Raw genomic sequence first — 23,845 nt, forward strand, 5'->3', positions numbered from 1 at the left:
ATAGTTAGTTTGGAATCGCTAGCTTCTTTCTTAAAACCAGTGGCAGAGAACTTCAGTTTGAGAAAGGGGCCATCTCACTTGTATAACCAACTATGTGGGATGAATTCAAGATCTCTTGAAAAAGCAAGTAAATTGGTAAAAGACACTAGCATTAGACTTCATTGTTGTGCAGAAATATAAAGCTGAAAATAAAATAATAAATTATTGGCAAATCACAATCTATTGAAGTACCGATTTACCAGGATACAATTGCTAAGCTGCATTAGGAAGTAAATAGCTTCGCTCTTCCAGTTTTCTAATAAACCAGATCCCTGTTCATGCTACACAAATTAATGACACTTTTCTCATTGATGACGTGAAATCCATTTTCGTAAGTCTGCCATTCAGCTTCACACATGGAATACGGTGTAACTTGACAAAGACATATATAGACAAAAGAACTATCAGATCAGTCTCACGTGCAAAAAATGGGAAAGAAAACTGCGTACCATAATATTACATTTTCATTTTTTTCCCGCGAAAATTTCATGAAAATTAACCACGCGTCATGCCCACGACCTCACCATTCTTTAATGGCGGCCCTTTTCGTCTGCAACTGCAAACAACTAGGTATGAAACATTTTTTGAACATTGCACCCATAAAAACAAAAACGGCCGTTGAAGCTGTAAGTTTTTAACGAAAAGTAAATTATTTTTATTACTACGTATTGCAAATACTAAATCTAGAAATAAAATAGTTATTGTATTGTGATGTAAGTCGCGACAATGTTTGACCCTCCACGTCGTAGGGTGAAGATAAAAAAAAATGCAAAAAAAAAATTACTGTACAGATGGCAGTGAGCAAAGTGGGCTACAACATTCAGTCAAGTCCCAGCTACACATACAATAACCTCGTAAATTGACGTGACGGCAAGTTAAATACGTTTACGACTCAGTATTGGTTGGGTTCAAAAAAGAAAATTGACGAGCCGATTACGAAGTAAAAAGGTCCGAATGAAGTGTTAAGATACAGGAATTATGTTTTTCATTATTTCATCAGGATTTCACGTTTCCAGGAAAACGGCCTTGGCTTTACCAATTGAGTTGGTTTTCTTCCAGTTTCTTTTGCCAGCTGATGACAGACGTAGTTCACAATTTGATCCAGCGAAACCTGCGCGACAAAGGCAGATTCCCGGTCCGATGCATTTACCACCTCTTCGACATTTCGGTTTGCATATTGCTACATAAAATATTTTACGTTAAATCGAGATTTTCAGTACAAAACTAAGACTATATAATCACCTTTTTGACACCTGGATCCATGATAATCATCTGGACAAGTACATTTGCCAGGAGCTGAGCAAACACCTCCATTCAAACAAGGCTGCCCACAAATTGCTTCAAGAAACAATAATGCCATTAAAATTATCAAAACAATACTTGAAAAAAATATGTTAACATTACCACTCTCACAACGAGAACCAGTCCAGCCTTTTTTGCATGCGCAAACTTTTCGGCGACTGCAGTGTCCGCCATTAAGGCAACTTGGATGACAGGTAGGGGCGGTCCACTGACATTGACGACCGGCAAATCCTTCAGGACATTGGCAACGATTGCGTCTCAGGCATGTCCCTCCATTTTGACAAGGAATCGTACATCCATCTGAAATAATATCGTGAAAAAATTGTTTAACAGTGAATTGCATATTTTTAAAAATAGTATGTAATTGACCTTGTTTGGAAGAAGTATCATTGTGCTTAGCTATCATGATCGGAGAGAGAGTATTCTCGACATCCTTTTGATCGCAATGAATGCCTTTAAAACCTGGGAAACAGTCGCAGACATAGCCATCAACTTCGTTCAAGCATAATCCATCCCGACAGGGATTAGGGTCACAGAAATCCATCCGAATGGCACAATCCGGCCCTGTGAACCCCTCTTTGCAGTGGCAGCGGTATGTCGGATCGATCTGATTGGATGTAATGAAATCGTCTGGTGGATTACGACACGTACCTCCGTTCAAGCACGGACAGGGTAGAACATCGACGTGTAGATGGAAATGAACAGGGTGATTGCACTGGTCGGAAACAGTGAGAGCAAATGCCTCGTGATTGAACGGAGACAGTGCATTAGAAACAGCCTTCCAGCGGAAAATTCCTTCCGGCGTGACTTGTGCATCGGAAAGCGGATCTACCAGTCGAAAATGAAGCGGATCTTGATCTACAGCGTGAATGGCATACTCTAACACCTGACCATCATAAGCTGTCGTTTTAAGCCGATTAGAGACAACCGGGGGTAAGTTGTTGGGATTAATGCTCCAAGATTGGGGATGATCCAAACTGCAGCTCTGGCACGGATTATGCGGATTGACCTCCCCGTCTGGGTAGCAAGAGTTGTCCAGATAACAGACATCTTCCCGATCCCCACACAATGGCCAGCTGTCTTTTTTGGCGGGACAGGATCGACATCCAGAGTGGTAGATGGTTAGTCTGCTAGTTGGTACACTGTAATGGATACCGTCGTTAGTGATACGGATTTCCAAGTGCAACTCTTCGCTGACATCTTCCAGCACGTGACGACGGTTTGAGCCCGCCAGCAGCAAGTGGCAAATAATTCGTTCTTGATCGACAAACTGAGCAGATGACGGAATGCTGCGGTTGTTATAACTGCCACGTTGCCAGTTAGACCCGTCATAGCGGCCTGGATGTATCTGGCAATTCAAACGGGATGAATCAATGAACCCGCTACCAACGATTTCGATTTTCCGACACTCGCTTGCGCGAAGATCACACAGTCCATCGCCATTGCCAACTTTCTCGATCCGTGGAGGCGTATCTATTTTAATGAAATAAAACAATTAGAAGGAGAAAGCTCCAAGAAATGGAATGAGGAAGCTTGCCATCCATTAGGCTGCAATCACTTCCGTAAAATCCAGGCTGACAAACGCATCCGTAAGGTAAACAAACTCCTTTATGGGAACAACGATTGGGACAATTGAGGGCTTCGATTATGATTGGCGGAATAACAGGACGGCCGAGGATATTTCGTGGCCAGTCAGAAGCTCTTCGATAAGTTGCTTCTACTTCACACTGATCTTCCAAGAGACCCAAAGACTCTTGAGCCCAGGCGGGATCCTCATTGCGGTTGACATCTGGATATTAAAGCAACCGGATTAACATCTACCAACATAACACCTTGTTTCAATACCTTCAACGCAGATCTGGATAGCCTTCATAATGAAATTGCCTACTAGATATTGTCCACATTCGAGTGCCACGGTCGAATTGACAAGGAAATTGGAACAGTAGAGAGTGACCTCTTCTTCGTCATTCCAGGTATTGTGGCTGCCTTCTCCATCCATTTTTTCTAGAGTATTTCTACGATTGCGGCTGTTGGCCAATGTCCAGTGAATGTCACGGCCGAGGTTAGTGCCGCTACTGGAACTCTTGAAAGAGGACCAGGTAAGATCCACCGCAGGAGGATGTTGTTGAATTCGAGCATCGTTTTCCTCCACCGAAGCCGAATCTCTTTGTGGGGTGTCTATCAAATTAAAGCTGTTGACAATGTCTTCATCGACATCGACACGGACTTGATCGCTAATGTCCAAATAATTGAAAAATGTCGTCCACTCGACGACAGATTGCGGCTGCTGACATACGGGTGGACAGTCTTCCAGTGCAGGATCGCATCTACGAAAACGTATTAACATTGAAACGTACACTCTCTGTTGATATGCTAATTCAATTACTTGAGATTATTCGTAAGTATGACATTGGAGAGGTATGCGTCCTGGGAAGGTCTGCAAGCGCAAAATTCTTCCGAAAAAAGTGCTTGTGATTGTTTTTTCTTAATTTTAATCGAATCTGCTAATCGGATATTATTATCCGTATTGCACAGACCACCAATCGTCTCGGTGAGCTCTTCTGGCTCTGGCCCGGCGTCCACGATAGACACAGACATTCCCCACTCTTCTGTACGAATGCGCACTTTGCCTCCGTGTTCCAAAACCACCTAACATTCACAAGAAAAGAAAAATATTTCAACCAAAAATTGAATGAATAAAAAAAAAAACGTTTTTAGAAATATTACCGTGATGAGTTTGCCTTGCCGAGATTCAAGCACTTTAAATTGTTTCCGGCCATTACGAATTTTTCCAGTCAATGACATTTTTGGAAGAGGTCTTTTTCCACCGAGGATTTGGTAAGGATTATTCGTCGTGCGTCTTGAATGCAATGGCTGACATCGATCCATCAGAAAGGTCTCATCTCCTGATAACGAACGAACTTCAGCTGAACAGATACACAAGGCATCCTTCCGGCCTGAATAGCAAGACTGATATTCCGTCCAAACCTTTAAGGGATCAAAAATGCAATTAAACAAATGAACGAAACCCTAAATTTTCCCCCTTTTACTTCAAACGACTGTTGACGATTGCTGTAAAGTAAATGGCGTCCAGCTTGATCCACTTTATCCAGGGAATCGGCCACGCTAATGACGTGTCCTTGCGTAAAAGCGTAACATTGAATAGGTGGGACATCCAAAACCTGAATAAATAAAAAAAAAAAAGCAACACGTCAACATTTTGATGTAAAAGCATTTGATACATGGCAATTTGAAAAGCTTTTTTTTTTTTTTTTTTTTTTATAAACCTGGAAAGTGATGTTGGGTAATTGATATCCATGCCACCAGGCGTCACCGTAACTGCTGACAAGCAGCTGGAGAACGACTGGGCGTTTGCGCGAATTCGTTCGTACGAAATCGGTGACGGGCACGACGAGAACATGTCGCTGGACAGGCGTCGTTCCCGAATCGAGCGATAACTGGCACTGTGAAATGGCCAGAGGTTGCGAAAGGCCATCGTCCGGTTGAACGACTTGAACAGTCAAATGGCAGTCGTGTTGATTAATGTGGGCGGCGCAGGTGAAAGGCACCGTGGCTGTCAAGGTGACATTGACGAAGCTGCCGTTCTTGTACACTTTGATGACATCATCCACGCCCGGACTAATGACGATTCCGGCTGTGAAAACGGGGCTCGTAACAGACGGATTGCTCATCAACGTCATTGGGTTATTCGGTTCATCTTCTAAGATAACCTCCACTTGGCACATCACCTAAACAAAACCAGCAAAAAAGAAAAACCAATCCATTAAAGGCGAAAGAAATGTACGCGAAGCATTTTTGGTTTCACGATGTAAAACGAGAATTTTTATGGCCATCAACTTGTAATAAATTCTATCCAAAATAGGATATAAAAATAAATATAGATATGCTAGGAAGTCATCAGCCATCTGCTGTAAAAAAAAAAAAAAAAAATGAACAGAAAAAAAAGGGGAAATGTAGGGACTGAATAATGGATGGCGCAGGATACTGCCACTTACAATTTGTTAACTGTATGTATAGACGGAAGAAATCTGTCAAAAATAAAACTTAAAGCCGTCTATAAATCTCCAGCCCCTGCACCGTACCTCCTACTGCAACGAGGACGAAGCACAAAAAAAAAAAAAAAAAAAAAAGGTTCCAGCTTGGCCGCAGGATAAAATCAAATCCATCATCGACTATACACAGATATATAAGCCATAGACGTAAGAGACGAGGGATTGTGCTCCCAATATCAACACAAACTGCTGGACAAAAGGCATGGCCCTGTGGGTGTCGCGTAAACAGGACCACATGATGGATCGCTATATATTGGAAGAGGATAGATGGTTAACTTATTTCCCTTCCGCAGCCCAAAACAAGAAAGTTTTTTTTTTAGGAGGGTTACGAACATAGCATTTGATGACTGTGAAACATCCAACACAACTAAAGAAAGTTTCTCGTTCTAGTTGGACCGGCCCGCTTATAATGGTTACGATCACTAATTTCTAACACGCATAGCTGCATCTTCTTGTATAGAAAATAACTGTTTGAATTTCAAATAAGGTGTGTGTGTGTGAGTCGTAGGCTCAATGGGCTTTAAGATAGTTAGATTATATTGCTCTGACCTTATTGCCGGCGGTGATTTTCTGTCGTGGTAGGAGATCGTAATGTTCCGATTTCTCAGCCGATGTCTGCACGGTCGTCTGCTGGCCCGTGCCGGACAAAACGATCCAGTGGAAACTTCACACACATGACGTTGGTTTTTATATCAGGACCCAAAATCAAAGTGGGGAGAAAATAAATATAAATAAATATAGGAGAAAATAAAAACCAAACTGGTTGGAATCTTTAAATAAATACAGAAAGTGAGTAGAGAATGTACCGGAATTTCTTAACGCCGTGATGGGAGGAGTTGAACGCAGCAATAGAGCAGTTGAGATTATCGGCATCGGCGTGAATTTCAGGCGGCCGGTCAAAGGTGAAAACATGATCTCCTTGAAAAAAACAAAAAGAAGAATTAGAAAAAAAAAACAAAAGAACAACGGCTTTTTTGTTTGAGATTTGTGGGGTATTTAAACGTCAAACAACAAAAATCCTTTCTTTGTATGGGAAGAAAAACAGATAGCTTTTAAAGGCTGGCTCCAAATATGATCTAATTCAATACGGTGAGATAAGCCATGATTTTGAATTAATTAAAATACATTTCCTCTTGCTGGAAAAGGTAAAAAAAAAAATAAATGTCGTACTCTCTATTTGGCTCATCCACATTTCTTTTTTGGCGTATAAAAAGCAAAATCAATTTTGGCTGAATGGAACATTAGCGTTAAAAGGAAAAGAGAGTTTTGGCTTGAAGTTGCAACTAAAACAAAACAAAAAAAGGCGACCGGTTATTCCAAATGAATAAAGAAATTTCGTTTACCGCTCGTTGAAGGAAGCTGGGCGCAATAAGCCATGTTGCAGGCTTCAGTCGGCTGGAGTCGATAGACGAAATAGCTGGAACAATTGCGAACGGAAACGGGGTATTTCATGGCGCAGCAGTCGTCATATTCAGTCACGGGGACGCTGTCATCCTCATCGTCGTAATGATGACGACTCCAGGAAGAGCAGGCAGTCAGCTGCGCTTGCTGGAACGTATCGGGAAGGCGTTGGCCATCGTCCAGTCGTAACCAAAGGGGTGCCTGTGTTCCGCAGTAGTTGACCGAAGCGCAGCGGGTCGGCATCTCAGCCGACCTTAACATGCAAATGAATTGAGAAGAAAAATGTCGGAACGTCAGTGAGTCGCAAAACATGGCCACGTTAAACGATTTCTCTTAGCACAAGCGGGGAAAGAAAAAACGAGTTTCAATCCTTATTTGACTTGGTCGACCTGATACAAATCTACACGTTTCTCGACGTGATGACAGAATGGCCATGTTTCTTTTTTTTTTTTCTTCCCCTCTTTATTTCAAAGAGGCCGGTGCAAATGGACTTCATTAACGTCCATAGCAGCGTTTTCAAAAGGGTGGGGCTCTCGTCCGTGGGCAGACAATAACATTGTTGTTGTTGTTTTTTTTTTTCGTATGAGCAAACCCAAAAGGAGTTGCAACAACAACAACAACGCAGAGAGAAATAATAATAATCATTACCGGTTTTGTATGGTGAACCGGTACCACCCGACAGAGAGTTGTCGGTCACACAGGACATCGCGGGGCGTCTGCGGTTGGTACAGCGGGCTGCGGCGGAAATCGTCCAGCACACGATGGTGATCGCACGGATCCAAATCTGATAGCAAAAAAAAAAAATTAAATTATTCCATGGAATGTTTTTTTTTTATATTATTATTAAAATGGAAAATTGACTAATATAAAATTTCTTATCTAACGTTTTCAATTTTGGTAAGTCAGGAAAGAAAAAAAAAAATTCGAGTGGGAAAGATGAGAATAATAGTCACTCGCCTCTATATGTCTCTATGCTTTTTTCTAGTTCTACGGACACGTCCGATGACTCGGCAGCATGACACTGCACACATACAAGATACACTAGCATTGACTACTCCAAAAGGGAGACGGACGATACAAGTTAGAGAGAAAGCCATTATGTCGTAATGACCCCAACATGTGCAGGGAACAACTGGGGGCCTATGTTCGGGGTCGCCATAGAAAAAGAGAAGAACGTGGTGCTCTCTCTGTAGAGTGCTGGTTCTCATTTCCAAGAGAAAAAAAAAATTCGAAACATTTTCTTCAGAGAGAGAGAGAGACCTGAAAGAAAAGGGGATGATTTCTGTTGAGAGAGTGGCGGAAAAAGGAAGAAAAATAAAATGCATTCCAGCACCATTGGCGGCGTATTAGTAGTGCTGGGTCCCTTTATTTTCTTCTTCCCCTGACCCATGGACCGCCCCTATTGTCGGTGAAAATCGAGAAGGCACGTGCACACTGTGTATGAACAGCGGGAGGCGACACATGGAGGGCTTAATGAAACGGACGGTTAAATCATCTTGGAACAATTTGCTTGAAGCTCCATTTCTATGCATGGAACCGATTGCCGGTAATGAGACGTTTTCTTCTCTTTTGACATACACAAGTCTTGCCTTCTTGTCACTGTAAGGAAAATATTTATTACATTATCTATGGATAGAAAAATGTGCATACCACAGCACCACATGTGTCGATATCATTACTGGGTATGTTCTTGTGCAATCATGCTGCGAGGTTGCAACCAAGATTTCTCATATCAATTGACTATCATGTTTTTCCTGCATTCCATACCAGCATTGAACCTTACTCTGTTAAATAGCTTCAAGTTACAAGGGCACAGAAAAAATGGTAGATAACTGCTGATGCCAAACCTATTTGTAAATAAATGTCAAGCGTTTTGGCAACACACGAGTTTTCAAACAGGAAGCTTTTCTACAAACAAATAAAGGATTTAGAAAAAAAAAAAAGTGTTTTGCTTACTATAATGTATCACTTACTTCTTCTGGTGTGCTACTGATCGAATGGGGGCACATATGGAATATCACGAGGTCACATAGTTTACTGGGTATAGGACTACTAGTACATTATTATCGATTTTTATAGTGGGAAAGGATTTCGGTAAGCTGAACTTGGCAGCAAAATAGACACAACAACTGCAAAAAGCCATTAAGACTTTCTTCCGTTTGCTTTACAAAAATATTGTTGCGCGATACATCAAACGTTCGCCATCGCTGCTGGCCAATTTTCGATCAGCTGATCCATCATGGTGCATCGTAAAAAAAAAAAAAAAAAAACCACGATAGTTTGGCAATGTAAAAACAGGTATTTGATAAAATAACTAGATAAACCACTTAATGATTATCCCTTACGTCCGAACATAGTAGAAATATTACTTATTTCCAATTTGGGAAGAGCTGGACAACGCTGTAAAGGAAGAAAAAAGGGGGCTCGTAGAGACACGAAGCAACCAGCACGCGCGGTTATATTCAATGACTTGACAAATTCATTCGAATCTAGCAAATGAAAATGTTGGAAAATGTACAGCTCCTATTTTTCAATCCTAGAGCTTAACTACAGGCACCTGGATAGGAATCGAACATGTAGAGATGTCACGGAACGATGAGCTCAGCAATAAATACATTCAGGAAAAGAAAAAAAAAAGGGGAGAAATCTTAAGCAACTCGTTAATAATAAATAAATAATAAAAAATAAAACCAGTTGTCCAACAGCATGACAAAACGATAAGAAACCAAAATAAAAGAAACGAAAAGATTGTTGGAGTGGGAAAAAGTAGAATAACCAGGTCATGTGTCTGTTCCAGACTAGCAGCTCCGAATTGATTCCAACTGGCGATTACGTTCGATGGGTGTAACTATACAGACACTAATTGGACACCTGGTTCGTCCCTTTTCTCCTTCGACTTCCTCATAACACAATCATTAAGATTGGAAAGAAGGAGATTAGTTGCAGTTTGCAACAGCAAAAGAGTAGGGGGCGGCTTTTTTTTTCCTTAACGCTGACGGATAGGTGACGAAAGGTCTGGCACATGGGCCCATTACAACAGCTTGTATTCCAAATAGCGTCAATTTCCCAAACGGAAACCATCAGAGTGATGGTTCTGTCATTCGTCTGAGTGACCAAACACATGAAAAATATGTTAATATTAGAGGGTTCTATTGACGTAGAATGACAGGCCAACCGCTCCCCCTCCCCTGCTACCCTCGTCTCTGTTTTGAAAAAGAAAAATCTCTTTTTGTTATCTATACGAACAATCAGTTCACACTAAACTTTCCAATAGTTCAACATAAGTTACAACTTAACACATAACCCTTAAAAAGGGAATTTCTTTTCTTTTTCAAAATGCGAGAAGGCCCGAAAAGGATATTGGCATTTGTAAGTCATCGATATTCTTTTATAGATGGCGTGCATTGTAAACACGCAGACGGTGTTGTAGCAGAAGAAACAATAAAGCCATTATTCAAACACGCCTATTATGTAGCCAAAAGGTGTGTTGATATTGAACGCAGTTTTGAGCCATATAAAGTCACTTCCACACGAACCGTTTTCAAAAACGAACGTGTTTTGTGTGTGTGGGGGGATTCTTTTTTTTTTTTTTTTTGACACCTGGTCGCGATAATTCACGTCGTATGCAAATCTATTTGGATGGAAATCTCTCACGTCGGATCTTTTTCTTTTATCAAGAGGGGGAGCTTTTACGTGATGCGAAACTTTCGTGACTCGGTTCAAAACTCCATCCTAATCAAACGTTGCCAATCGCTGCCATATCAACCCTAACGTACGTGTTTCTTTTGTTTCTCCTGAAAATGTTTTGTGTGTTCCAGTTTTCATTTTGTTCTAAATAATTCCCGTCCTTTTCAGATCAACCAACATCGATCAACTGCGACGTTTACGCCCCTCGCTGAGACAAAATCTTGAAATTCAAGAAAGAAAAAAAAAATGAAATAAAAATAAACAAATAAGGGATGAGACACCTAAAATGGCGGGGGGTTTGACACGAGGACATGTCCTTTGATTGCTTTCTTTTTTCCGTTCATCGATAGCGTCCCTTTTTTCTCTGACAATCCCCAATTTTTCAAAGTTTCTATTTTTATTTGGCGTATCTATGTGGGGCCGACGTGCACATGCACTATAACAATGCGCACAAGGACAAGCGAGTTTGTTGAGCGGAAATGATTGGCGACGCGATGGCTGTGCGGATCCCGCTTCTGCCCACAATGGAAAGACGGGAAAAATGGCAAAACGCAACGGCCCAATATGGAACGACATGTAGGCGCGGTGACAACAACAAACGGCCCAACATTCCCCCCCCCCCTCCCTCAGGACCAACAATGACAAATGAATTGGCGTGGAAAAAAACAAAACAAACAAAAACAACATGTGATTTACCGACTGACTGGACGCGTACCAATCGAACCGTACCTTGCAAAAAGAAACGCATTTTTCTAATCGTTGGGTTCACTAAATGGCACGGCGAGTTCATTCGGAACCAAGACGGACATTCCAATGTGTACGCAATGAAGGGGAATTATTACAACTGACGTTTGCAGTGGATGCCCATTGACAAAACTGGGAGGCTATTGCAGCGTTGAAATGAGCTCGTTGAAACCTCAGAAGCTGTTGCACAATGCTGTGGCTTTTCAATCATCTTTTTATCTCTATTTCTGCCGTTATCCGAAGAGAAAAAAGAAACATCTAAACACAGAGTTCTTTCAGGTATATCAAAAGGAATACCCACTCCCGCTGATCTGTTGTCACAGACACACACACACACAAAAACGTATGGGATAAGCCATTGAAAGTGAGGTTTTTGTTTTGTTAAGAGACCAAGAGAAGAAAAAGAAAGATGAGAAGAACGGCGGGAGATGACGAGCATCGCAGATAATCATCTTTCTGTCTCTTGAAAACGAACATAGAGGTTTGTGCGTGTGTGTGTGTGTATAATGTGTCCCCCCTACACAAACCATCCACTTCGCTTCGGAAAAAAAAAAAAAAGAAAAGAAAAAGGACACCGCATTTCAGGGCTATGGGCGACATTTCAATATCATCTTTTCTTCTCCCTTTCAGACTAGCCAGCGCTGCAGCGCCAAAACCCATTTCGAAAAATAGGGGAAAAAAAATTATGGAAATTCATCATACAGTAGGGGAAATATTATACATAGAAAGAGATAAAAAAAAAAAAATGAAGAACTCTCTCTCTCTCTTTGGCCGCTTCATAGAATGCGAGAAGTCAGCTTCCTTATTGGCTCTTATATATATCTCTCAGATAAGTGTCAAAAGGAATGCAGCACTTGATGCTTACCTCCAATTCGAAGGTGTACATCCATCAGACTTTCGAAAATGTTCTCGAACGCAAGCGATGCTGCCCTAACACTTGAAACTCAATAAGATGTTGGATACATTTCGAAACAGCTGTTCAACGCCAGCAAGTAAGAAGAGCGCCATTGATTGACAGGACGAAGAAGCGCTGCACGTTGTTGTTGTTGCAGCCAAACAACGCGGTACGGCAAACAGCGCACAAATGTACTCGACTTTAGTGAGGAAATTCGATCTCTTTTTCCATTAGAACGGAGAGCGTGAAAGCAACACCACGACATGCAGACGAACAAGGGAAGTTGTGATAATGCAGAGGGCGGTAGAAACGACGACATGCCATCGGCCAAAAGAAGAGAAAAAAAAGCCAATTGACATTCCTTCCCTTTCTTAGAGAAGTGTGGAAGAAATGAAAGAACAAATGTAGAAAATAAAAAAAAATTATCTTCAATGTAAAAACGGAACGAAATAAATTTGGTTATCTAGTCGCGTTAGGAAGGAAAAAAAAAAAAAGATACGAAATTCAAGAGGGTGCCATACAGCCATTTCGGAGATAATGAAACGATAGTAAAAACAAACTGGTGATATATATACACCAGATAACGCAATAATTAATTTCGTTTCTTTCGAATATCGACATTCAATCGCAATCCGACCGGAGAGAGGGGAGGGGATTTACGAAACGGATAACAAATTGCTTGATTTGGAAATTTAATGGGACGTTGAAAAAGTTCCATGATTTAAAAAAACGAAACCCCTTTTCTTATTTGATTTACAGATGGGGGATGAAGAAGGAAGAGGTTTTTTTTTTTTTTTTTATAATCAAAGAAGAGCATAACTATCTCTATCGAAAATACTAAAATAAAGTTTAATTATAGAGGAAAAAAGAAATATGGCCACTCTTACCTTGACAGCAGACGACGGCCAAGACCAAAATGGCCACCAACGACGCTGGAACTAAATGGCAGCTTGTCATCATTGATGTGGCCCTGTCGAGCACAGCCAGTAATCAAGTCCCTACATTAATAACAAGAAAAAATCAAACACTTTATCGCCATCTCTAGATCAGAAAAAAAATATAAATAAATAAATAAAATTAGCTATGCAAATGAGCAAAAAAGAAGACGACCTGTGGATTGAACCGACAAACTACGACATACAATGTGTCTATGCCTTAATGGACATTTTTCTTTAAAAAAAAAAAAAAAACCGAATCCCGCAAAAAATAAAAGGCATTTTAATCATTCGTCTTTTTTTTTTCTTTATGCATCCCCTCCCCCCATTCCCTCGTTTGTTTTGAATTGATGACGTCGTTAGATGAAACGACCCTCAGCTTCCCTCGCCACTGGCTGTCTTTGCTATCTCACTGCGCCCGCTCGTGTCTTTGTCGTTTGAAAATCTCACTCTAGCGGGCCCGTGTCAACCCAGCACTTCTCTTTTTCTTTCTTTCTTTCTTCTTCGGTTGAACCCTATTAAATAGATTGGGATCTTTCCGCCTGGTGCGCCGCGTTGCATAACATTACAGCAGTCACAAGAACGTCCCTTTTTTTTTTTCTTATAGGCAAACAAAACAGACCGGAGCGGAACCAAACACGAGAATAGGAAAGCAAAAAGAAGAAGAAAATGGACCAAGATAATAAATAAAGACGATCTTCTTTTGTTTTTGTTTTCCGGGGGGGGGGGTTCATTTCTTCTTTTTTTTTTCCCCTCCGCAAACCGATAGAATGGGGCCGGGAAGTCAACTGATATGGCTGTTTTTGCTTGTCTATAAGCCATCGAGGGTATCGAATGAATAATAAAAAAAAAAAAGGGGGGGATTTGAATTCTTCCATCATCATCAAACTCCGTATTTGGGCATGTCTCACATTCCAGGTAAAATTTCAGTTTTTTCTTACGACGATTTCGATGAAAATTATTCTAATGACGAAGGAACGTAGAAAAAAAAAATCTAAACCGGAAGAAAGGGCGTGACACGAGCAGTGAAGAGGATGAAAGCTTTCTGTCAAACTCATTCAAAATAAGCGCGCAATAGAAACAGCGTTCTAGTAGCGGATATGAGGTCGGAAAACATTAAGAATCGATTCACAATTTCGAAGAAACAAAAAATTGAAACGCTTCCGCTGAAAAGCGAGACGGACAACAGGATGAACAGAATCAAAAAAGCCTGTATCTACCACATCTGTTAGACATCAGCAGAGTTTGACGAAAGACATTCGGAAATGATGGGAAAAAAAAAAAAAAAAAAAAAGAATTTCACTTTCCACCCTCCTACCAGCCATCATTTTTCAATTTCTTTTTCTTATCTGTCGATGATGATGATGCTATTGTGTGTCATGTTGTGTATACATAGGAAAGAAAAAAAACAAACCGTCAGACAACATCATCACCCCCAAGAAGAAATCCAACATCTAACTCGCAAGGATTTCCCTGTGGCAGATGAAGAAGTTGCAGCGATGCACGTATTCAGGTTGACAGGCCATCGGCTTTAGATTCATTTCTCCCTTTCTTGTTTCGAATGATGGATGGCACGGGTAGCCCAGCACACGCCTACATCATCATCGTCGTCGTTGGACGTCGACGTTTCCTTTTTTTTTTTTTTCCCCTTCAAAAACAAAGAGAAAACCTACCCTACACAATGTTCAACCCTCCTCCTGCTCGTTAACAATGTTTTCAAAGTAAAAAAAAAAATAATAAATAAATAAAAAAAAACATTTCTACCTGTTGATTTGAAAGAAAAGATGAATTTGTTTTCTATTATTATTTTTGTTTTGAAGAAGATACTATTATAATATAGGTAATTTCCATTCGCCCTGGAGGATCGTCCGTTAATAAACAAACAAAAATCACCAAGCAAAGAGTTGGAAGAAAAACTCAATCGATTAGATGTTGCGTTGTTTGACGATGATTTTGATTGCTTCGGATGAATAGGGGGTGTGCGTAAATACCTGGACAATAACACACTACGCATGTGTAGAGGAAGAGCCCCTACTTTCGCGTCAAATTGATGGCCGCAGAATAAAAGTTCGAAGAAAAAAAAAAAAAACGAATAAAAAATACAGCAGGAAGTTAAAGGAAAAGTTAGGATTCTAACAAAAACAATAGGGAAACTTTTAGCTGTGATTTGTTTCTTCCGCAGTTTTGATGCCGTTTTATAGTTTACAGATGCCGCGTGCGGTAATTGACGACCGTCTATAACCACAGCGCGAACCCTCTTGTTTTTTTTTTTGTTTTCAAGTCGTAAAATGTTACAGATAAATAAAAAACAAAAAACAAAAGGAAAATATCGTCAAGAGAAACGATTCGCCGAAAAAAGGCAATGAAAAATACAAAGTCCCCGTTTTTTTTTTTTTATAGTTGGGATAGTAGCTCGTATGGCGTATCCCACTAACAAACTGTTAAAGACTACCTGCTGCTATAAGATAACCCAAACGCCATAAATAAAAATAGAAAAACGTCGACTCCATTCATTTTCTTTTTCAACTATAAAATCGCGTCGATAACGAGCGACAGAAATGATTGACTCGTTCTCGCATGTGAGGCAACTCAATTTTAATAGAATTGTCGTAAGCGGTTCACTCACCCGAAATGTTGAATTCAATTTCCTGGAGACAGAGAGACACACACACACACGCACGCCCAATAATTTTGTTTTCCGGTCCAGAGAAGGAACAAAAACCTCCCAAAACAATTCGCGTGAAAACAGATAGGGTCACGATATCAAACGTTAAAAATGTTTTATACCACTCAAAAAATCGATGACGTCCGTTCTTGGTGGGTGAGAGCCGACGACTGGGACCTTCTGTGCCGCCATCCGCCTATATCATCATAACACTGCGGGCAGGAGGAGGAGGACGAGGAGGAAGAGGAGGAGGCGGCATTTTGTCGGAGAGGGTGAGACCCTACTTTCTTTCAAAAGCTTCTATGGGCTTACGTTATATAGGACAGCATTGGACCGGTGTTTCCTGACCGGTGCTGATAGCGACCCACCGGCCATTATTGCCATAAATAAAGTCTAGAAAAAAAAAGAAGAAGAAAATGGATGAAATTCTTTAGGAAATTGGTTAAAAGTTTAAAAATATTGTAGAAATCACCGAGAAAAAGGAACGTTTCAAGACTATCTAATAAGCGCGTAGGAGCCATCAAGGCGGAATGAACAGGGCCGGAATTCCGTCGACCATTTTCAATCCTGTTGGAGAAAACAAAACAAAAAGAATATTATCTTTTTGAAATGTATGGATGCATTATTATAATTAAATAATTCCCATGGCCAAGTGATTTAAATTTTAATGAAACAATGTGTGAAAAGATAAAGAGGAAAACAAAAACAAGGGCCCATTGAATTTACGACTTTTTGGGGTTCATCCCTACATATTTGGCCCTCCCTACATATTCACGTTGAAAACAATAAACTAAACAGAAATTTTCTCTCCAAGAAATTGAAAGAAACAAAAAATCACACCTCTAAGAGTCGAGCGAGATTTGATGCAGTACAGTGCAGGAAAATTTTTAAAAAGAACGAACAGGATTATCATTTAAATCGCTGCTCGTTGCCCCCCCTATATATGGTGGCAACCCCATACGTAATAAATACAAAATGAAGGAAAAAAAAAAAAATTGATAAGATTGCTGCCACAAATTCAAGTATGTTTACAACCATCAATAATTCATACCAAACTCGCCGTACGGAACCCCAAACAACTCGTGATGAGTCAACTTTTCCTTTTTTTTTTTTTCGGGGGGGTTTAGAAGAAAAAAAAAATGCTTAACATCGTCCTCCCCTCCTGCCCAAACTGGACGTGCAATCAAAGGTGGTGGAAGGCTTAGCCGGAGCCAACTGACTAGTTATTACCAATAGAATTATCCGCCGCGCGCTTCCTTCATCCGGCCCATCAGTTATATAGAGTTCCAGCTCTATTAAGGGAAAGGCAGGGTTGAAAATACTTTAGCTTATTATTCACGGTTAGAAAAAAAAAACGGGAGGTTGTAAAAACTGGCGAGTTAAACAACTGTCTCACGAAAGCTCCACTGTCATTCCCATCACTCGTCGTCTGCGCCGGTGTAATAGACTTTTCTCATTTCTCCAACCCCTTATATAGCACAGGAACTATTCCGTCTCTCTCTATGAGAATTGTCTTTTTTTTTTTTTTTTTTTAAGAATGCCGTGAGCGCGCCCAAGTTATCTGCGTCTTATTTACACTGGTTGGGTGATTTACAACCGAGATCCGGAGCAAGCAGAGAGCCCCACGATTAAGGGTATCATACCTAGGGCAATGTCGACAATCAAAAAAGAGAAAATAGCGCAGTAAACAAATTTTGTTCTTAAAGATATCAAAGCTGGTAATGTACTGGAGTTTGTTAAACTTAGTATCTCATATTTTTGTTAAGCCGTGGTCAGTGACTTTAAAAAGGTTCAAACCAACTGCAGGAGTTGAATCTCGTTTCTTTCTTCGTTGCCATCTGCCCTACGTTTCGCATAAGAGCGAAAGAGCCAATCCTAAATAAATAAGGACCGGTTCTGCAGAATTCAACTGCGTCGTTGTTGTAGAAGGAATCAGCTATGGTCATTTTTTTTTTTCAAAATCCACGAGTGTCCCTCCTAAAGAAAATGTTTTGCCCCGAATAAAAGAGTACACCCCCAACGATGAGAATACGGAAAACGATCTTTTGCCCTACAATGAAAATGGGGTTTCCTCGTTTGCCAATGTAACGGAATGGACAGGCGAGTGCACAACAGTTCGAAACGTATTAGGCGGTAATATTCAATCTATAAAGGACAAAATCATTTGTAGAGAGAGGGAAAGATGTACGTGGTATGCGATAACCCGCCCGTATAGACGTTCCAAATAGTTTTTTTTTTTTTTCCGGGGAGGAATTTATATTCTTTTGTACCAAGGTTTGGTTAGCCTCTGAACTATTGTCTGCGTGTCGTGTGTCGAAAGCAGGAGCTCAACGGAATCGCAGCCCCCACTTTCTCCATTTTCAACAATAAAAGACGTATTGATAAATTTTAAAAACTGTCAAATTCGTCGAAGAATCGTAGCCCGCGGTGGAAGTTGAGGGAAAATTTTTATACTATCTAACTTTCAAACCTAACCCTAATCTTGAAGTGTGTGGAAACGATAACTGAATTACATTTACCTTTTACGTCGTTCACGTGTAAGTCCTTTTTTTTTCTCGCCATCAGTAGATGTGTATGGACTTTCTCGGTATGCATCTCAATTCGGAAAAGCAATCACGTCATCTTAAAACCTGATGAAAATGTTGAACACTTAAACAAACAAGTTGGTGGGGAAAAAAAAAACAGTTGAACTACCTGAAATTGAAAATCGCCCACTTCAGCCGCTAGATGGTAGCACACACCTGAGGTATAGGAAAACATCACGAATTATGATTGTTATCTAACTATTACTAAACAAAAACACTCTGCTTGGAACAATATTTAAAAACTCTAGTTGCAAGCCACTACATAAAGGAACGAATCCTAAAGTTTATCCACTATATTTTATTACATAGTAGTCCCATTGTACGGGTCTATTATGTCGCCTGTTGGTTTTTCAACGTCATATTCAATAACATTTCTTCTAAACAAGTCCTTCTATACAATAAAATATTTGCAGTCCTCCTCCATAGCGTATGAATAATAACAATAAAAGACAGGAAAAATGGAAAACACATCGGGTTGTTGTAAGGGATTATATGGCGCCTGGCACAAAGATATACCTTATACTGATGGAGACAGCGGGTGGTCACCGAACAAAAAGAAACCCAACACGCACTTTTTTGCTACAACGATATCGTAAAATTTTACGTTCAAAACGCGCTACATTTCATTTTACCACAGTTTCCCTCTTTTATAAAAGGCTCGATTGATTGGATCCTACATGATTGGACAAACGTTGTATAATAGTTAACAGCAGCATTGCATTAAACGAAACGCATCAAATATAAACCAGAAAGCAACTGGGGCGCAAGACCATATGAAGCACAGACGGCTAAAAATGAACACGTGAACACATTTCACTGGGAAGTAACATCCACTAACCCATTCACTCCCCACACATGCACGGCATGCCAGTGAATATAAAAATATACGCAATTACAAAGCAAAACTTTAAAAGGTTCCAAACCGTACGTCCTTGTAAAAGCATTTGACGTCATACCAGTCCTCACACGCACGTGCATTAGCTGGACAGTCAAAACTTGTTTTACATGTACTCGACCCGAATGAAGTCCGCAGACTCCCGGTTTCTAACCTTGCCATTCTCCACGAATTTACTCAAGTGGCATACGATAACAAATTGGCAACTCCGTAACCTATCTGCTCTACAGTCCCACAAATTGGACAACGCCCTCATCTACATAACACATATACCCATCTTTCGTCAAACTACAATTAAACCTCTAATATTATATAGCCGTTGTTTTTTGTTACCCTCTGTAAAACAACGATTTCTTTTAACGTTCCACTTGCCTTTTATTCAAGCCCTATGGCGGGAAATGTACTACTATAAAAAAGACTTACAACACCTTGTTATCCTTCACCCTAAAAACGGAACACAATACTTACGCCAGAAAATACCACAAACGTCAAAAACGTATTTACTAGTACAGGAGTAATTTAAATGATGACTTACATGTTTGCATTACAGTTGGATGTCGTCCTGTACGTTCTGCATGATTCACAATCAAAAAGTTTGCCACATGAGGAATCTGGGGAGGAAATGTGGAACAATGTGTCCGATATAAACTTCCTAATCCCTGGATGATAAAAGTCAATCTTCAAACAGAGTCATAGAAATCAAAAGTAAGGTTCAAAATTATTCTACTTCTCCACAGAATCCCAAATGCTTTTTTAAGGCACAACATACAAAGCTAAGGTAAAACTTTGCAAGATCTCTACAAGCAACCAGACAAAGCTGTCAAGTAATGTAGAATGACGAAGCAAACATCTTCCAATGCTAACCTATTTTCTGTTGCAATTAGGTCACATTACATATTTTCCCTAGCTTATATCTTCAACATTTATACTTCTCCAGCTATAAAACTACATGCAACAACTATCATCTATTCTAGAATGAAGCCCCCAATTTCAAACGTTTAAGCAAATAGGCGTTCTGTAAATAAAAACGACGTAAAACGATTACCAATTAAGACGAATGTCACACCACCAATAAATCGCCATGAAAATTTATGGCTAATGGAATGAAACATGGCATTGAAATGTGCACAGCAATGCAGACCACATGGCTGACATTTCTGATTCCCATGCTGATTTCCACACATGTAACACAAATTATACAACTTTAACATCAAAATTAAATTGATAGCAAATAAATAGAAACGTTACCACGTAGCACTCCACTAATCTTTGTGTTGAGAATTTCACAACTTCAATGGCTCACTGTTATTCCCGCCAAATTACACTTCTGACTGATATTAAGAATAGCTCATTGATATTAAGAAAAGAACGTTTCCTTTTTGTTCACCCTTTCTCCTTTTTTTCCTCGAATTTGATTGGTAGACGTTCATGTCGGCCATCATGTTTTCGAGAAACTGTTCTCAGAAAAAGGGTTTCAGCAACCTTTCCTATTTAATGGAAACTAAATCGTGCAAAGGGAGTATTTTCACAAATGCACATTTTTTCCAATTATACACGGTAATGTAAGATAATTACGAATATTTAGAAGCTTCGTGTACAAATTTAAGAGCATAGAGTTGTATAATAAAAATTTTGATTGTGCTTTAGGGACTTGACAACGTCGTCAGGCAGCTTTGTGAATGAACTTGTTCTGCAAAAAAATGGTTCATGGATTATTTTGTTGTGTTCATGTGTTCGTTCCTGTTTAATGTTGCATAGGTTTTTGTTTTTATTACAAATTCAATAACCATAAATTAATTTGAATTGCTATAGTGATATTGCCTCCGCAAGAAAGTACGTCAACATACGAAAATCGGTAGGGACAAGCATTCTGTTGAGATTTTGTTTCCACAACCCTTCAACAGTAATTGATATTTTTAATAGAAAGCAATACAAGCACCTTCTTGTGCTAAACCACTATGCTAATGCCACTTTTACCCAGACGGTCCCTGATCGCCTGACCTGAAGGCGACACACTTATTGGTGTAGTGCGAAGGAAAATGTGAATCCAAACTTGGTTGGTACAATCATCAAAATCAAATGCGCACATTCCACGAAGATCAAGGAGCTTGTCACATCAACCCCCGCCACACATTATCAGCACATTAGTGATGGCAGCAATTGTAATAAGCAAACTATGTATTATTATATTGACTTAATTCTATTCTTATTCGGACTACCTTTCGTTTTATTTTACCAAGGAATTTACCTGTCATTAGCCGGGGATTTTACGAGGAAAATAACCGGCGATAAACGTAAATGTCAGGCGCTTATCAGTAAATGTGATAAAACTCTGTCAAAAACATAACTTAATTACGTCATCCATCACACACAGTCCTGCCAGCCAGAATGTCTCCCGACCATTGTCATAAACTTTTGGTCTAAAAAAAAAACAGACTTTACACATTGTCAGCAAATTTGACTCGCACGTGGAAGCCAACAGATGTGTAGTGCTACTGTTCCCGTCATTAATTGTCGCTGTCATTTGTACATCATGAGTGTAATTCTCGTTTGCGTGTTGAGGAATGAAACGTATGAGGAAAAAGTTGCATAGTACATTGGCAGCTGCTTAGTTCGTGCGATAAGTCGCATGGACAGACACAGACGCTTCGAAAAAAAATATGCGCTTGAAACCTCGACGGGATTAGCTAGGCAAGTCTCTCAGTCTACGCAGTACAAGTCGGTCAGGTAGCAACGCAAGCATTTTTTGGGAAAAGTGAAAATGTCGGAAGAATATATTGTGAGTAATCTAAATCAATTTTTACTAGTCTTTATCATTTCGATTCGATTTCGCTTACACGTGTGAGCGAGATCGATTCGCTTAAATATTGTACAATTGCTCTCATTACTGTTTCTTTTTAATAATTTAATTCATAGCCTCGAAACCCATTCAATCGTAAACAACGGACGTATATCAAGTGGTATGTCAAGGCATCCCTGGAACAATATTTCTGCCAGAACAATAGGCCGTCCGTCCAGGAAATGGCCTTCCTGGCGGATTCGCTCCACATGGACAAGAAGGTAGTTAGTGTTTGGTTTTACAATCGACGACAAAAGGAGAAACGTACATCATTGCTGATACCTAACTTAACACATCAACCGGCAATCTTGAGTAACGAAAGTCTAACAATTAATCAACAAAGAACAATAAGCTATCAAGCAATCAGATTGGTTGACATGTTAAAGGTGAGATCCGTACTGATTGGTCTGCACAATGGAATAGATACGTACGTCTTCCCGTTGAACAGACATTCAGCACAAAATTCAAGAACTATTGAACGCTTTTCTTTTGGTCTACCCGACGAGCAAAGAGAGAAAAGGACAATTTTTGTGTTAGGGACAAAAGGTCCATACCACAAGAAATTCATCAACAATATCATCAACCACGTCGTCGATGTTCAACCGAAAGACAAGTTTCGTTTTCAAATGGTTGAAGAAGATGAGCCTAGCCAGACAACGAATTGCATTTCGGTCTACGATATCCATTACGTTCAAGGATTTCGGATTCCTTATTCGCTGACAATTGTTGTTACGCCCTACTTGGCCGATTCGGAAGGGTTGGATTTTTTTGGGAACCAAAAAATTGCAGAAATCTTAAGTGGATTCGTTGAAGACAAGGAAGGGATTAAAGAACTGGACATGATTTGCAATGTGATCACAAAGGCAGATACAAATCGATCGGTTTTATCCATCTTTGCCAAGGATGTCGAGGAGAACGTTAACAGCTGGGAACTGACTGAAGATTTTCTGGGGAATCTGGACTCCTGGCGAGAAGTTATTCAACATTTTTTCGCCATGCTTGCTAGGATGAAGGCCAAGTCTCTTTCGTTGACGAAAGCCGTTTTGGACCAGAGAAAAAAATTATGCATGGAAGTGGAGAGACTTCAGACAATTGTCTCTGTAGGATTGGCCAAAATGGAAGAGATGGGTATTGCAAACCAGGCACTGATGTACCACCAAGCACAGACTGAAATGAAAATGAAACAAAGGAATTATTTGCAGCAACGTCTTTCAGATTCGGCTGTCATGAATTTTCCTTTTCGAGAGAATTACATGTGGAATTTGCACTATGATCAGCTACTTGGATTGCGATTTGATGAAAATGATTACGATGTTGCAGTGACATGGCACTCCAAAGTGCTGCAGAATGACTTGCTTCAGAATGGGATATCTATGCTGAAACTGGTGCATTCCATTTGGCAATGCATTTTACACCTCAACACGATTACCCTGTACAGGAATACATTCTTGAGCCAAAAGGTGTTTCGCCTCATTGTTGAAGCTGAGCAGCAATTAACACAACTAGGAATTCAATAATATAAAGTACGTAATATTTTAAGCCTTCTCAAAGACTATGCCCCACATACCGCTGTAGTCCATCCAATCTTGGTTGCTTCGTATAATGCTTGTGGGTTACATATGGTGTTGATAATCGTTAATTTTCCTAAGAAACTGTTCCTCCGATTTTCGTCGTTGCAAGCAACGAATGTGTAGACAGCTTTGGTTTTTCATTTTTTCGTAATAAAACTGTTGAGAACATAATAAATAGCACGGAAATTTTTGCCCCAATTTTGGGGACAAAATA

At 40.0% G+C, this 23,845-nt stretch overlaps 2 protein-coding genes and 2 long non-coding RNA genes across 4 annotated transcripts; 2 read left to right on the forward strand and 2 right to left on the reverse strand.

Annotated features, from left to right (window-relative positions):
• Positions 1-721: 721 nt before the first annotated feature.
• LOC130688751 (von Willebrand factor D and EGF domain-containing protein-like) lies at positions 722-15,901 on the reverse strand. Its single transcript, XM_057511776.2, has 16 exons — positions 15,703-15,901; positions 13,029-13,139; positions 7,464-7,599; positions 6,758-7,068; positions 6,221-6,332; positions 5,964-6,078; positions 4,629-5,090; positions 4,392-4,523; positions 4,069-4,329; positions 3,728-3,990; positions 3,187-3,668; positions 2,879-3,130; positions 1,711-2,814; positions 1,444-1,641; positions 1,282-1,377; positions 722-1,219 (listed from the first exon to the last, which is right to left on the reverse strand). Exons 2-16 carry the CDS (start codon positions 13,099-13,101, stop codon positions 1,044-1,046), a joined length of 4,173 nt encoding a protein of 1,390 aa, XP_057367759.1. The 5' UTR covers positions 13,102-13,139; positions 15,703-15,901; the 3' UTR covers positions 722-1,043.
• On the reverse strand, positions 7,796-9,024 carry LOC130688770 (uncharacterized). The gene is made up of 3 exons (XR_009000534.2): positions 8,789-9,024; positions 8,663-8,723; positions 7,796-8,599 (listed from the first exon to the last, which is right to left on the reverse strand). It is a non-coding gene; the product is annotated as an uncharacterized LOC130688770 (long non-coding RNA).
• A 5,028-nt stretch (positions 15,902-20,929) lies between the features above and the next one.
• LOC130688482 (uncharacterized) lies at positions 20,930-21,799 on the forward strand. The gene is made up of 3 exons (XR_009421782.1): positions 20,930-21,076; positions 21,145-21,383; positions 21,462-21,799. It is a non-coding gene; the product is annotated as an uncharacterized LOC130688482 (long non-coding RNA).
• A 443-nt stretch (positions 21,800-22,242) lies between these two features.
• LOC132087724 (uncharacterized) lies at positions 22,243-23,577 on the forward strand. The gene has a single exon (XM_059496872.1). The coding sequence runs from the start codon at positions 22,243-22,245 to the stop codon at positions 23,575-23,577; it is 1,335 nt and encodes a 444-aa protein (XP_059352855.1).
• Positions 23,578-23,845: the final 268 nt, after the last annotated feature.

This window comes from Daphnia carinata, chromosome 9 (assembly GCF_022539665.2).
Source record: "Daphnia carinata strain CSIRO-1 chromosome 9, CSIRO_AGI_Dcar_HiC_V3, whole genome shotgun sequence".
Lineage (NCBI taxonomy): Eukaryota > Metazoa > Arthropoda > Branchiopoda > Diplostraca > Daphniidae > Daphnia > Daphnia carinata.